This window comes from Rhagoletis pomonella, unplaced genomic scaffold (assembly GCF_013731165.1).
Source record: "Rhagoletis pomonella isolate Grant_MI unplaced genomic scaffold, Rhpom_1.0 Rhpom_scaffold_00001, whole genome shotgun sequence".
Lineage (NCBI taxonomy): Eukaryota > Metazoa > Arthropoda > Insecta > Diptera > Tephritidae > Rhagoletis > Rhagoletis pomonella.
In genome coordinates, this window is record NW_023458555.1 from 56,306,778 (window position 1) to 56,320,805 (window position 14,028).

The window sequence follows — 14,028 nt, forward strand, 5'->3', positions numbered from 1 at the left end:
TGCATAAAACCGCAAAATCCGTCGAAAAAAATCCATAAAAAATCAATGCGATTTTTTAGCCGCTTAAACCTTTCACTTGTGTGACTAGTATTACATAAACGATATATCTGCGTACCCAAAATTTTTCTAAAAGATCAGATTAAAAGGTTAAAAATTGAGATTGAATTTTTGTTGAATTTTTCTACGTTCTGTATAAAGTTTGAAAGTTTGACTTAAGTGGTTTAGATTAAAGCATGACCTATATATTTATAAAACAATAACAAAACAATTTAACTTGAAAAACATTGCAAATATTAAACAAAAAATATAATGATGTTGTTGTTGTAACAGCATACAAATTCTCCAAAAAGTTTTTGGGGAGTGTTGCTGGAGTGACAGTCCTAGGCAAGATATAAATCTGAGTCGTTCCGGTTACGTAAACCCGACTGTCGTGGGAGCTTTGTATTGATATGTTTTGGAAAACACCATATATATACATATGTATGTATGTATGAACATATAAAAACTCGAACAAAGTCTAATTTGGCTTTAATTTGATTATAAGCGCAAGTAGGACAGTACATATAAATAAGTACGGTGACCATATTTATGGGAGCCGAATATGGGACAAAAAATAATTTTGTAAATTTTTTCCACAAAAACTTACAGGTCTTTAAATGATCAATCATCAATTGTCCTAGATGCATTAGCCCTGAAACAGCATCCTTGTAGTAACATCACAAATTTGTAAGCAATTTTTCTCGAGATTTTTACCACGCAAAATTTGTTTCAAAAAACCTCAAATTTTAGTATACTAAAGCGCAATTTTAAAGTCGATAAGACTTACATACATTAAATTTTTGATTTTTTTTTTTGTTGACGATGTTGCGCATATTTTTCATACAAAGTACGTTCAACCATTTTTCTAAAAGAGAAGCAAGTGAGCGGCACATTATTATACTCAATTTTAAGGAATTACAAAACTGCAAACCGATTTTTTTCTAAAGATTCTAATTAAAGAGTTTGAAATTTTGGTGAAATATTGCAGAATTAATTTTTATAGTTTTTTGCACAAAGTTGGAAATCTGGTATTTGCAGCAGACTAGGCCGAGCATGCTTTGAACTGTCATCAAATTATAACTTAAGAAAGTTTTATTACATGGCAGTTGAGAAGTGCGAGTGCGAAAATCATGAATTTTATGAAGGAAATTTTTGCACATGAGGCAGTACATAGCATGAATTCAGGCACCTTGTGTTAGCAGTAGCGCCTAAACAGTATTATATGGTTTTTGTTACGAAAAGGGCTTTACTTTATAAAAAACAATAAACATTAAATAAACTAAGGAAAAATGGCCAAACCTTGCTAAAATGCCGAGTCCTAATTTATATTTTGGTCACTGTATGTATTCCTCGAATCGAAACACGGGCATCCAGATTAGAAAATAATAACTGTTTATGGAGAAAATTACGATCATATACCAACATCACTTAAAACTCGTTCGTAGGCGTGTCATTTTAATGAGCGTCGAAACACCGAATACGGGACAAATGTAGAACAGTGAAAGAAATACAGAACATTTGGCGTCCCGTATAATGCAAGGCGGATGGTCACCGTACATGTAAGTATAGAAACACTTTAATTTTAATATTTATGCATAAATTTACATGTACTAAATCCCGGGAGCCTTCAACTTCAAGTTATATTTCATTACAATGCATCACCGTCGTTTGAACATTATACTCGTATTTGCGCTATTTACTGTTACTGAAATACAAAATTGCAGGTCTTACGACATGACTTTCTTCAAATTTTCATATGCCGTATTCATGATTCCCCAACTAAGAAATGAACGAAAAGAGTTGAACCCACATCCACGGTAGAAGTATTTAATTCTATTTCCGCGTTCAAAGTAAATTCGTTTGCATATCGTCCACATTCCTTCCTGTTTATGGCCCATTTCACTTTGCATGGCAACTTTTATCACGTTAAGTGGATAAAAAAGTGTGCTAATTGACGCTCCAATGACTGCTCCTGCCACAAATTCTTGTGCCGCTTTAGTTGCTTTGGAAGTCTAAATACAAAAAAGGTTTAATGTTATTAAACCGAGAGAAACTTCATGATAATAAACTCGTACAGTATCTGGCAGAAATATGGATACTTCTTCACGCAGCATAAAAAATATTGCATTGGATGGCCCATTTCTCCAAAGAACGGGTACAATACCTCTGTACAACTCTAAAAACCCGTGATGTACCAGAACGTAGCTGGAATGATATTTAGTAGTTATAACAATTGAAATAAAGTCTTTCACAGCTAGTAAATCCATATTTTAAAACGTAATAGTTAGTTTTATGTACAGATTTACTTAATTTCTGGTGTATATATTCTTGGCATGCAAAGTACCTAAGTAATTAGAATTAGAAAGTTTTCTAAAATACCTTTAGAATACTGATTGTGCTAAGTAATTAGACTTGATTCAGTTGTGATGCCATAATATTCATGAATTCTAGATCACACAAATACTTAACACATTGTATACAAGTTCGAGAGTGTATTACGCAGTTACAACATTAAGTGAAACATTTTGATTTGTAGACTATGTAAAAATTTTATCCAAATAATTGTAACTGGAATAGGTGTTCATCAATTGACAGCTGCCGTAACTGAGTAGTAGAACCAATCTGGTTTAACCCCGTCCTAGTGAAACGCTCCATGGGCCTTCCGTTGGTTGAGCGGACACACCGATATAGACAGGGCTCGTCCCCACGACAGTCGGGTACGCGTAACCGGAGCGACCCAGATTTATATCTGGCCATGGACTGTCACTCCAGCAACACGCCCTAAAGAATCTGTATGCTGCTACAACAACAACATTAAGGCAGGGCTAAGTGAGCCGCTGCAAAATCCCACGCTCAATCCTAAGCCAGCGCATAAGAACCGTTTAGCGTTCAGAGACGGCGTAAAACTATGAGTCTCTCCAATTGAGGAGAAGTTCTGCCAAACACGCAGAAGAGCTGTGAACGTCAATATTGATTTATATTGGAGTAAATAACGAACAGGGTTACGAGCACTATGATGTGTTGTTCTAAAAAATCCATCTAATAAATCCAAAAATTGTACAATATTTCAAACATCATAGAATACAGTGATATGCATGTATACATAAGTATGTATATAGCCACTGGGAAAATAGGTAACCACCTCACGAGGTAATCCATGTTTTCTATCAGCTTTTAGTACCAAAATAGTCATCATGACCAATGCCATATACCAGTAAAGCAACAAAATGAACACCTCAGATGACGCCTTATGTTGTGAGTTGCAAGATAACGTTCCGCGAAGTTTTTTCCCAGCGCCGAACTACTCTTCGTAGAATGTTGAGCAGTCGCAGGAATTTTAGCGGAAAAAGAGGCCAACAGACCTTTTTACGACAAAATGAAAATAAAAAAAATTAAAAATTTCTTCTATGCTTATATGTATGTATTCCCACATAGTGTTTGGAATATTACTTTAATAAAAAGTAAAAAAGTCTAAGTTCGGGCGGAGCCGAACATTAAATACCCGGCGCAAGTATTCAATATGGTTTTTTCACCTTTCCGGAAACTACCGCTACGTGATAAACAGGGGTGGTTTTACGTCTATTTCAAACATCTTCGATAGAATGTGCAGTTAGATATAATGAGATAAACTTATATAGATATATGCGGGCGGCATCACGCCCATTTTTTCAAAATTCCGTAATAATGTTACTTCTTTTCAAGGGATTGTTGTTAGTACAATTTTGGGTAAAAGAGGCGTCCTTAAATATCGAAATATCGAAGTTTCAAGCATTTCTGAAATTAACCGTTATAGAAAAGTGGGCGTAATTTTAATCAGATCTCAATACTTTCAAACGTTTTGCCTTTTTGTGGCAAGCACAATAATCATAGCGAGTTTGGTACAAATTGATCGAACGGTTACCGAGATACACATATGTGATCATAAGTGTGCGGTGTCACACCCTTTTTCCAAAATTTTATTACAAGCGCATTTTTTGCTAAAGAATTATTGCAAACATCAATTTTGAATAAATTAGCTTCAGTAGTTACTGATTTATCGAAGCTTTCGTATTTCTCTAAACTACCGTTATATAGGAAGTGGGCGTGGTTATTGTCCGATTTTTTAAATTGTCAGCCGTTTGGTATGTTTTTTCAAAACCACCAACTGTGCCAAGTTTGGGAGAAATTGGTGAAGAAGTTCGCAAGATATACACATGTAATCATAAAGGGGCGTGGCTACGTCCATTTTCCAAAAATTTATAATATTCCTATTTTCCGTCTAAAAATAATTGCAAATATCAATTTTGGGTGAATAATCTTTAGTAGTTACTAAAATATCGCAATTTTCGTATTTCTGAAAACTACCGTTATATGGGAGGTAGGCGTGGTTATCGTCGGATTTTGCGCATTTTCAACACCATCCGTCCTATGCTGAAAAGATATAAGCATGCCAAGTTTCGTTAAGATATCTTAATTTTTACTCGAGCTATAGTGTGCACAGACGGACAGACAGTCACCGCTTAATCGATTTCTTGTTCATTCTGATCATTTATCTATACATTCGTCTTGGGTATAAAAATCACATTACTGAATGTTCTTCGATCACTTTTGATGATTAAAAACTGATTAATAGCTTCCGCGATTAAAAAAATACTCGAAAATTACTCACCCTTACGCTTGAAAAGTGGGCAAAAAACAAAATGTAGGGCAATCACTAATCGATCATGCTGGGGATTGAAATGTGATCTTACTTTTGCTATTTAAAAAAAATCATTTGTTTCAGCTGCCTTTGCTCCTAACGCATAATTTTTGGTCAAATGTTAACAATAAGAGTCGTGACGTGGTGTGAAGTGCGTGGTGTAAGAAAATTGCAATATAAATACGTATTAGTATTAGTAGATATTTGCCATCTTGAATCTAAAGCACAGCCTAAGAAATAAACGGTGTGGTAAAAAAGCATGGGCATGCTAAAGACGGGTTGGAAAAACGAAAACAAACACAATCATTGCAAGTACACACGGCGAAGAGCCCGCGCAATTCGTAAAATGGATTTCTTAATTTCAATATTTTTAATTTTTATACGGACAAAAGTATTGGCACAAAGAACTTTTCACAATGCGGGAAAAGTTTTTAACTAATTTCTCTTCGCAAATTTTTTATAAAAAACATAGCTCGTGTTACGGCAAAATCTCAAAACTCAGGAAGATTAAAAAATTTCCTATTTTTCAACTCCATTTTTGGCAATTTTTTTCTGACAGTGTCTTCCATATATAGTATGTTCCCCACTTTTTTTATATAGAAGACACTGTCACTGCCAAACATCAACGCGATTTTTTAAACCTTGGAACCTTTATTGTACTAAAATTTTATGGGCTACAAAACTGCATACTAAAAATCTTTCTAGAAGATCTATTTTAAACGTTGCAAATTCATTTCTGAGTTCTGCATAAAGATTAGACATTTTATTTTTATGTTTTCGTTGTAATATGAGCTATGCTTTAACCAAAAAAATTTGTGAAAAGAAATTGTAACAAAAAAGTTTGAATACATTGTGAAAAGTTCTCTGTGCCAATTAATTTTATCCGGGAGGGTAATTTTGAAATATTTTCAACAGTAATAATGGATTTTTAATAAAATATGCTGATTCGCTAGTTATAAACCAATTTAATACTTATTTAATTTTACGCAGCGGAAAAGGCTCGAAAATAATTGGAAATAGAACTGAAAAATTACTCGAGAGACTTGAAAATATTTAGAAATACGACTGAAATATCATTCGAATAAGATTCACGATTGAATATAAATATGATCCAAAAGAGTCAAAACTGATCAGAAAAGTGGGCAATAAAAGACTCGTCAAGAACAGTCTTTTATGATCAGAATATGAGCACATTTGTGACCGTTTTAGGGCCAGTTTTTCAGTGCCAGTTTAAACTTAGATTAAGTAAACTGAGTATAAATTGAACAGCTGGTTGGCATTTGATTGGCTGATCTTAGTTTAAACCAGCCAGATCGGGCGTTTAAACTTAGTTTAAACCAGCCAGATCGGGCGTTTAAACTTAGTTTAAACCACGGCCGTGCACTGAAAAACTGGCCCTTAATCGGGCAGAGGGCTCAAAAAAGACTCGTATATGATCAATAATTTCAGAAAATGCTGGGTGGGTTTACATATATGTATGCATGTGTAGTTGTATCTTGTGTTTTGTCTAAATTCCAATTATGTATTATGTTTCAAATTCAAATTATGTATATGTTATGTGCATAAATGTAACGTACTTGAAGAATAAAATGCTAGCTGGTAGTGGCTATAAGCATTTAGTTGTAGCTATACATATTACAAAATGTACTTAATAGCTCAATAATTCCTGAAGATGCCTTCAGATTGAAGGCGAAATATCGACATCAATAAATGTAATAAATAAAACTACCAAAATCTATGTTCTATTTAATAACCGGCCGGGAGCTCAAAATTAACGAATAAAATGTACTTATTGTTAATATTTTTGACAATTATACGCATCAATTGGGTATAGTTATAAAAAACAAACTAGTAGATGAGATTGGCCATTATGACAATTTTGGTACTAAAAGCTGATAGAAAACATCCGAGTTACATATTTTTAATTGTGACAACTTACTTGAATGCTCGCGGAGTGTTAGCAAAGTATTCGTGGTATTTGGAGTGCGCCAGCAGTGTTTGTATCCTTTCGAAGGGAAGAAGCACCGCTTCAACAGTGCCTGATGAAATGCCAGCAACTATTTTGACGGTATATTCATTCATATTGAAGTTATTGATTAAATATCGACGCGATCCGTCAAATACGCCAAACATAATAGATAAAGAAATAGTCTTTTGTGCCATTGGTGGGAAGATTCCACGATAAAGAAATGCTAAGCCTTCGTGGCGTAACTGGCCAAAGGCTGATGTCATTGGCACACCATGAAGCATTTGGCGAAAAATCATTTTATATATCGGATAGGTAACGCCTATGTTTATAAAAGCGGCTCCGCATCCACACGCAAACTCTTTCCAATCAAATGCCGATAGTAAGGATTTTGTGTAAATGTGAGGACCACTTGCTAGAGCCTCGCTGCTGACATCACTCAATTTCGAATCGTTATTCATGGTGTACTTGTATATGGGTTTAACAACAATTATGAATTTGTTCAAATTTTAATATAAACTCCTTAATTGGCTTTGTCACCTTATTCTCATAATTTGCTTACGTTTATTCTGTTTCGTCTGCACATAAGGGAGCGGTTTGGGCAAACCTCTTATTTAGAGAGTTTCAAACGATTTTATATTTTCGAATTTTACGACTTAATAACACGGTAGCAGCCACTGCATTCACTAAAGAAACTAAATGAAAGTTAAATATTTAAGTAATTATATAATGGTCAAAGGAAAACTTACGGGACTGTCCCTTTGGTGAATTGCCTCCTTATGCGTTAGCTTGCGCTGCTATCTAAGTCACATTACCATTTGGCAAACCCAAGCAAATGCTCCCTTTGATCACATCTAATGGGGCACGGAAGATAAATAAGAATATTATTCCGCTATCATATTCTTTTAGTTTTAGCCACAGGATCAGATTAGCACCATATATTCCTTTATCCAAAAAATCCTAGAATTGTTCGCAGTTAAAACCTTCAATCTGTCATTTTACGCACAGCTGATATCCTAGAAAACATGGCCGGACCAATTTATTCAACGGCGGAGAAGACTTTGCTACTGGCCAGGGAAGCCAGCTCATGGGGAATTTTCGGGGTATTTCAGTTTGCATGGGGAATTGGGAATGGACCGTTTTTTGTGGGAATTTCAATTTACGCGGGGAATCGGGGGATAAACTGTTTATTGTATTGTATTGAGGGATTTCCCAAATCTCTCGGTTCGTATCTCTGGATTGTTAAATAAATGCTAACGATGACCAAATTGTAGTACAATTAACTTTATTGTACAACAAACAATTTACAATATTCGCTAATACAGTAGAAACACTTTACAATACTTGTTAAAGCAATAACAACAATTTACTAAACTTGTTAACACAATTAAACTTATAGCTTGCTTATTCGCAACTCACTTCTCTGCTCACTTTACTTGTAGCTTGCTGACTTGCAACTCACTTCTCTGCTCACTTTACTTGTAGCTTGCTGACTTGCAACTCACTCACCTCGCGGTGGCGGCGCCCTTATATACCTGCGCTGGCACTTATGGCAACTCTAGAACATTCTGAAGTTTATCGCTCATTCTCTTTCTCTCGCTGTTCGCAGTGTTCATCCAACTTGACGTTTCTCTTTGTGGAACATTCTACGTCATTCTTCTAACATTCTGCCTATTTCTCGTTGTTCGCTTTGTGTTGCCGCAGTATTCTCCACACTGCCCTCCACCTAAGTCTGATCGTCCCGATTAGACATACTTGCCGCTCCAACCGCTGCAAGTCTTTCCAAGTGGACCACTTTCATCTTGGTCCTCGGTCTACCAGCTGTCTGGATTGGATGCACTGCGTCCTTCAGCCGTTTGTCAATCCTATACGGACCTTTCCAGTTACGATGTTGTTCGGAGGTGACGCCTTTCTTCGGCTTCGGCATGTGCAACAACACCAAACCGCCTTCCTGTAGCTCCTCTCGGTTCAATGCGTTACTGGACATTGCTTCCAGCTTATCTCCGGTGGTGCATCCTCTCACATGGTCGTGCTTCTGCCGGCCACTGGTGGTGACCAGACCATGTCTCTTCTCACGGGCACCCTTTTCGCCAGATCTATGCCGCATCATCTGTCCATGACACCCAGGCTCCTGCCTTCGTACTGCACTGCCTTTAGCACATCTTGCTAAATCCGGTTCCTCACGCTGAAACTTTCCCAGTGTTTCCGCATCTCGCTCTTTCGCCGGCGTCAATCTCATTGACCGGACATGTATAACCTCATCCTTGGCTTCCGACTTAACTGCTCGCCTTTGCCGGCCACCTTTTCCGGGACACTTCAAAGCGCGGCTACTGTTTCCACAGCCGCTTCCATTTCCGGCCACCGGCGTATCACCATTGCAACGTGGTTCAGTGGCTTTCCTCCTGCCGGAAACACTGCCTGGCTCGCCATGACCAATTCCTTGTTGTGACCTCTTATTCACTGAGCTAGCGGAACCGTCACGCTTTTCCTGTATCGGTGAACCGCTTCCTTCTCCTGACGAAACCACTCCGTCTCCATCACTGCCAACCTCCGCCCAACCAACCGCTTCCGTTTCTGGTGGAATCTTCAACACTTCCTCTAAGACTAACCGTCTGCTGCAGCACTGGCTGTCGTAACCAACCCTAAGTGGCACTTTCCTGTGACGATCTGTCAGGATCATTCTCTGGAGGTCAATCTTCATGCCTTGGCCAAGTAAGAAATCCATGCCGATGATGACTTCATCCACAATGTCTGCCACTATAAACTTAGTGTACGAGGCCACATCGTCGATTATTACCTCGCATGGTACTTCTCCTAATACTTGGGTGCATTCACCAGTTGCAGTCTGCAGCTTTGCTCCAGGTAGTGGCTTTACATAGAAAGTGGCCAAATCCGGTCGAATAATGGAATGTGTCGCTCCAGTATCCACTGTCAGTACTCTCTCCTGCCCAACCACACATCCACCAATAGTGAGGTTGCTCGCATTCCGGCCAATTTGTGAGACGGAGATTATGGGCCCTTCAACTTCTGGAGCCAGCACGCGGCCCTTCCTGCTGGCACGTTTTAGTTTAACGACTGATTTGAGTTGGATTCGTCTCCCTCAGCCCTGCGTTTGCGTCCTGCTGAATGGTTGAGCCCACTGAAACTTGCGCTGCAATCGCGGGCAAAGTGGCCTGGTTTCCCGCAACTAAAGCATTTCCTAGCACCATCCTTTCTCTCGGTTGCACCAGGAGTATTCTTCTCTGCCATCGACTTGAGTGTTTTCAGGATCTCGTTCATCACGTCAGGTGTCTCCACCTCTACTCGATGGGCTTTGTAGGCTGGTATACTTAGGAGCGCCGCCGTTTCACGTGTCTGAGCATACGAGACCGTTTCAGCAAATGTTGGCTTTGGATTTGCATACGTCTCGCGCTTGGTATACACGTCCCGCATTCCGTTGATGAACCTCTGGATTTTTACTCTTTCGAGGTGCTCACCAGATGCATCTCCAATTGCCAAATGAGCCAACCTTTCAACCTCGGAGGCGAATTCCTGTAGAGTCTCGTTGGATTTCTGGCAGCGATTCTCCAGCTCCATCTGGTATATCTGTCTCCTGTGCTCGCTACCATAACGTCTTTCCACTGCACCCATTAACGCATCGTAACTGTTCCTTTCACAATCAGGAATAGTCTGCAAGATTTCCGCTGCAGGTCCTTTTAATGCAACGAACAGTGCAGCGGATTTATCCTCCATGCTCCAGTGATTTGCTGCAGCCGTTATTTCGAACTGGAGCTTAAAGACCTGGAAAGGAATCGCGCCGTCAAAGGATGGGGTTTTTACCTTGGAAGCGTTCGTCGAAGTAGCTGGACGATTCAACTGCAAACCCCGGAGACGATCTTCAAGCTCATCCACCTTAGCTTCGACTTTCTCCTGTTTTTCCTTAATAAGCGCTTCAATTTTATCTTGTCGTTCCTCGATTTTATCCTGTCTCTCTCTCAGTTCCGCGTTATTTTTTAATAAATTCTCTTGTAGCTGAGTAATCTTTTCATCTAGCTGCGATGATATGCGTGTTTCCTGCACTTGCAGCTGGGATGAAATCTGTGAGGACATCTTAGACATGCGTGTATCCTGTGCTTGCATCTGTGTCGACAGCTGTGATGATATCTGTGACATAGCAGCCAATAACGTGTTCCTGTCCATATATGTTGATGAACTTGGAGACTTTTGCTGTTCTTCAACCTTCCCGGATGTCTGCTGCATATCCTTCGACGAACAAGCGGCCTCATCCTTCTGTTCATCCTTTGCGGATGCATCGTCAAGTTTACCCTGGAAGTCGTATTTGTCCACGTCGATGCCTTCTGCTTCCATAGCCTCTCGCAGCCGTGATAGTAACTCCACTTTTCTTCCGGAGGTTGCTAAATTTCGCTTCTCCAACTCCTGTTTGAGTTCCTCAATCTTTAAGTCCTGAATTTTTGCCATTTTCAAAAGTTTATCCTTCGGGATTTATTTAACAATCCCACTTCTGACACCAATTGTTACGATTATCCTCGAAACCTTGAGGGATTTCCCAAATCACTCGGTTCGTATCTCTGGATTGTTAAATAAATGCTAACAATGACCAAATTGTAGTACAATTAACTTTATTGTACAACAAACAATTTACAATATTCGCTAATACAGTAGAAACACTTTACAATACTTGTTAAAGCAATAACAACAATTTACTAAACTTGTTAACACAATTAAACTTATAGCTTGCTTAATCGCAACTCACTTCTCTGCTCACTTTACTTGTAGCTTGCTGACTTGCAACTCACTCACCTCGCGGTGGCGGCGCCCTTATATACCTGCGCTGGCACTTATGGCAACTCTAGAACATTCTGAAGTTTATCGCTCATTCTCTTTCTCTCGCTGTTCGCAGTGTTCATCCAACTTGACGTTTCTCTTTGTGGAACATTCTACGTCATTCTTCGAACATTCTGCCTATTTCTCGTTGTTCGCTTTGTGTTGCCGCAGTATTCGCCACAGTATTAACTAATTTTTTTATTTTTTGCTTCACTAATTTCATAATGGGCACGTTCATAAGGCGCAACACCTCAGTAATTGTTCCCATTGCACCTTCTGAAAGCGTTGGTGTACTTCTGATCAACTGATAAGTTGCGTGTTAGATGATTGTAATATTTTTCTGGTCATTTGAGACATGTTGTTGAGAGTTGAATTTGATAGCTAAAGCATCAAGCCGTTCAGAAGACCCATAATCGTTATGATTATACTGATTTTTTTAGCAACGGTTGCGCTCAACGGCTGCAACTTCTGAACCTACCCAATGAGTTAAAAAGTTGCATAAGATATGCAACTGCTACTAAAAGTTCTGATTGTATAACCCTGAGTTATTAAATATTGAAGTCAGCAACGAATAGGGAACAATAGCAGGACTATTTGCGTCCTCAACTTTCCTGGATAAAGCTGAAATTAGTCAAGAACGTAAACCTACCGGTACGTAAACCCGAGTCAGCTGACACAATCTGTCTTACCAAAGCGCCATGTAAATGAAAACTCAACACCGCAGAATTTTTCTGTAGTTTAGCCCGTAGCGTAGAAATCTGCGGTATTCAGATTTTTCCGTGTCAGCTGTTTTCTTCCTCCTATAGATGGCTGCCACTTCGCCAGTTTTTCAGATGTTAAAAATGTTATAAGTTCCTATACAAAATACGTTTAAAATATGTGAAATTTACTATTGAATAAGGTTTTTTTGTTGAAAACTAAGTAGTTTTTAATTAGCTACGATCCATTATAGCTCGAAAAATTGTAGTTGAAAAGGCAAGTTTATGAAAAGGCATTGATGAATGGCAACACTGCAGTAAGCAACACTGAGCAGTGTTGCCGTTTTAGCCCTTTGGTGGCTATCCCTGCCAGCCCCAGCTCACCACTTTCCCCTGAAAATCAAAAGATTTACCAACACATACCCAACTCTTTTGTCATCTCACCCACGCACTCAAAAGTTGTCGAAAACAATTTGCCTAAGTAAGAGCAGCACAGGTAATAAGAATTCGCAATCTTAATATGAACTATATGCGTTAGAGCGAGCAAGTGAAAGAAAGGCGAAATTTGACAGCGAATTTCAAATTCTAGTAGGCAGGGAAGAAAAATATCAATTTCGCGCAAAATTTTGGAGGTAAGAAGAATTTGTTAACAATTTTATTTGATCAATTGTAATTTTTCTTTTATAAAATTTATATTTTATATATCCAGCAGATTGCCCAACATCAAGAGCAGAAACCTTGAAGGTAAAAAAGACTAAAGTTTCCCAATGTAACACCGTTTGGCTGAGTTCCAGGTTGGTATATTGCAAAGCATTAGACTATGTTCAAACAGGCACCTTATTGGCAATTAAGAACCTTTTAACCAATTTAGGCCTTAATTGTTACACAATTTATCATACGAAAATCCAAATTATTAATTGCCAATTAATAATTAATTGGCAATCAATTTGCGTCAGATTCTCTATGCAACCCTGCTAGGTATGTTTAATTTTGACTTGGTGGTATGTTTATTGAACAAAGAGCAATCAGCTGTTTGTTTCAGGTCCTCTTTTACTGCTGATATTCCATCAGGGATGGAAAATTGAATTATAAAATTGTACCTAATTTACGGAAACTACCTAAAAGAGATAGATGTAGATAGCTGATTTCGTATCGCCAATTGGACAGCTGACGTGTGTGTGAACACCAAACACAATACCGCAATTTAAAGCTTAATTGCCTCAGCTAATTGGCCTGTTTGAATATAGTCTTAGCCTTTTTTCTTTGCAGCACCACTTGCGCATCACAGCACAGATTCGATTGGAATAGCTTTGTGCGGGATCCTGGGGAGCTTAGCGAAGCACGTTATCCTATCACATTAAATACCTTTAAAACAATGACATACAGCATTAATGTTGCCCAACGCATACTTGAGGACATTAAAAATTCGACCGGTCTCGACTTCTTGAGCGATCAATTTATAGTAGACAGTTTTGAAAAATTATTACAAACATTTTTATGAGCAACGACGAATTCGTGAATGTATAAGCTGGAAACAAAAGCGTGTCCGGTGTTTGTAAAAAAGAAAATCATGCAGATACCAAAATTACATGGAAAGGGGGGAGGTAAGCGCTAAAGTCGTAAAAGATAAGTATTGAATCTTCTGCATGCCTACATTAGGGTTGCCAGATTTTGAAACGGAGAAAGGAGTACATTTATATTTTCGATAGAAAAAAAGCAGTACATGACATAAGAAAGGAGTACAATTTTTTTCTTTTAATTTTTTGTGCAATTTATTGTTACTTATTACCACTAATTGCAAGCAAACAAAGATATCTTAGAAA

General features: G+C 38.3%; 2 protein-coding genes across 2 annotated transcripts; one reads left to right on the forward strand and one right to left on the reverse strand.

The window, feature by feature from the left end:
• Nucleotides 1–1,086: 1,086 nt before the first annotated feature.
• Nucleotides 1,087–7,750, reverse strand: LOC118746365 (solute carrier family 25 member 51). Its single transcript, XM_036480222.1, has 4 exons — nucleotides 7,433–7,750; nucleotides 6,657–7,369; nucleotides 2,115–2,244; nucleotides 1,087–2,051 (listed from the first exon to the last, which is right to left on the reverse strand). Exons 2-4 carry the CDS (start codon nucleotides 7,142–7,144, stop codon nucleotides 1,767–1,769), a joined length of 903 nt encoding a protein of 300 aa, XP_036336115.1. The 5' UTR covers nucleotides 7,145–7,369; nucleotides 7,433–7,750; the 3' UTR covers nucleotides 1,087–1,766.
• Nucleotides 7,751–12,725: 4,975 nt separating this feature from the next.
• Nucleotides 12,726–13,905, forward strand: LOC118751535. The gene is made up of 3 exons (XM_036486386.1): nucleotides 12,726–12,738; nucleotides 12,918–12,999; nucleotides 13,475–13,905. Exons 1-3 carry the CDS (start codon nucleotides 12,726–12,728, stop codon nucleotides 13,704–13,706), a joined length of 327 nt encoding a protein of 108 aa, XP_036342279.1. The 3' UTR covers nucleotides 13,707–13,905.
• Nucleotides 13,906–14,028: the final 123 nt, after the last annotated feature.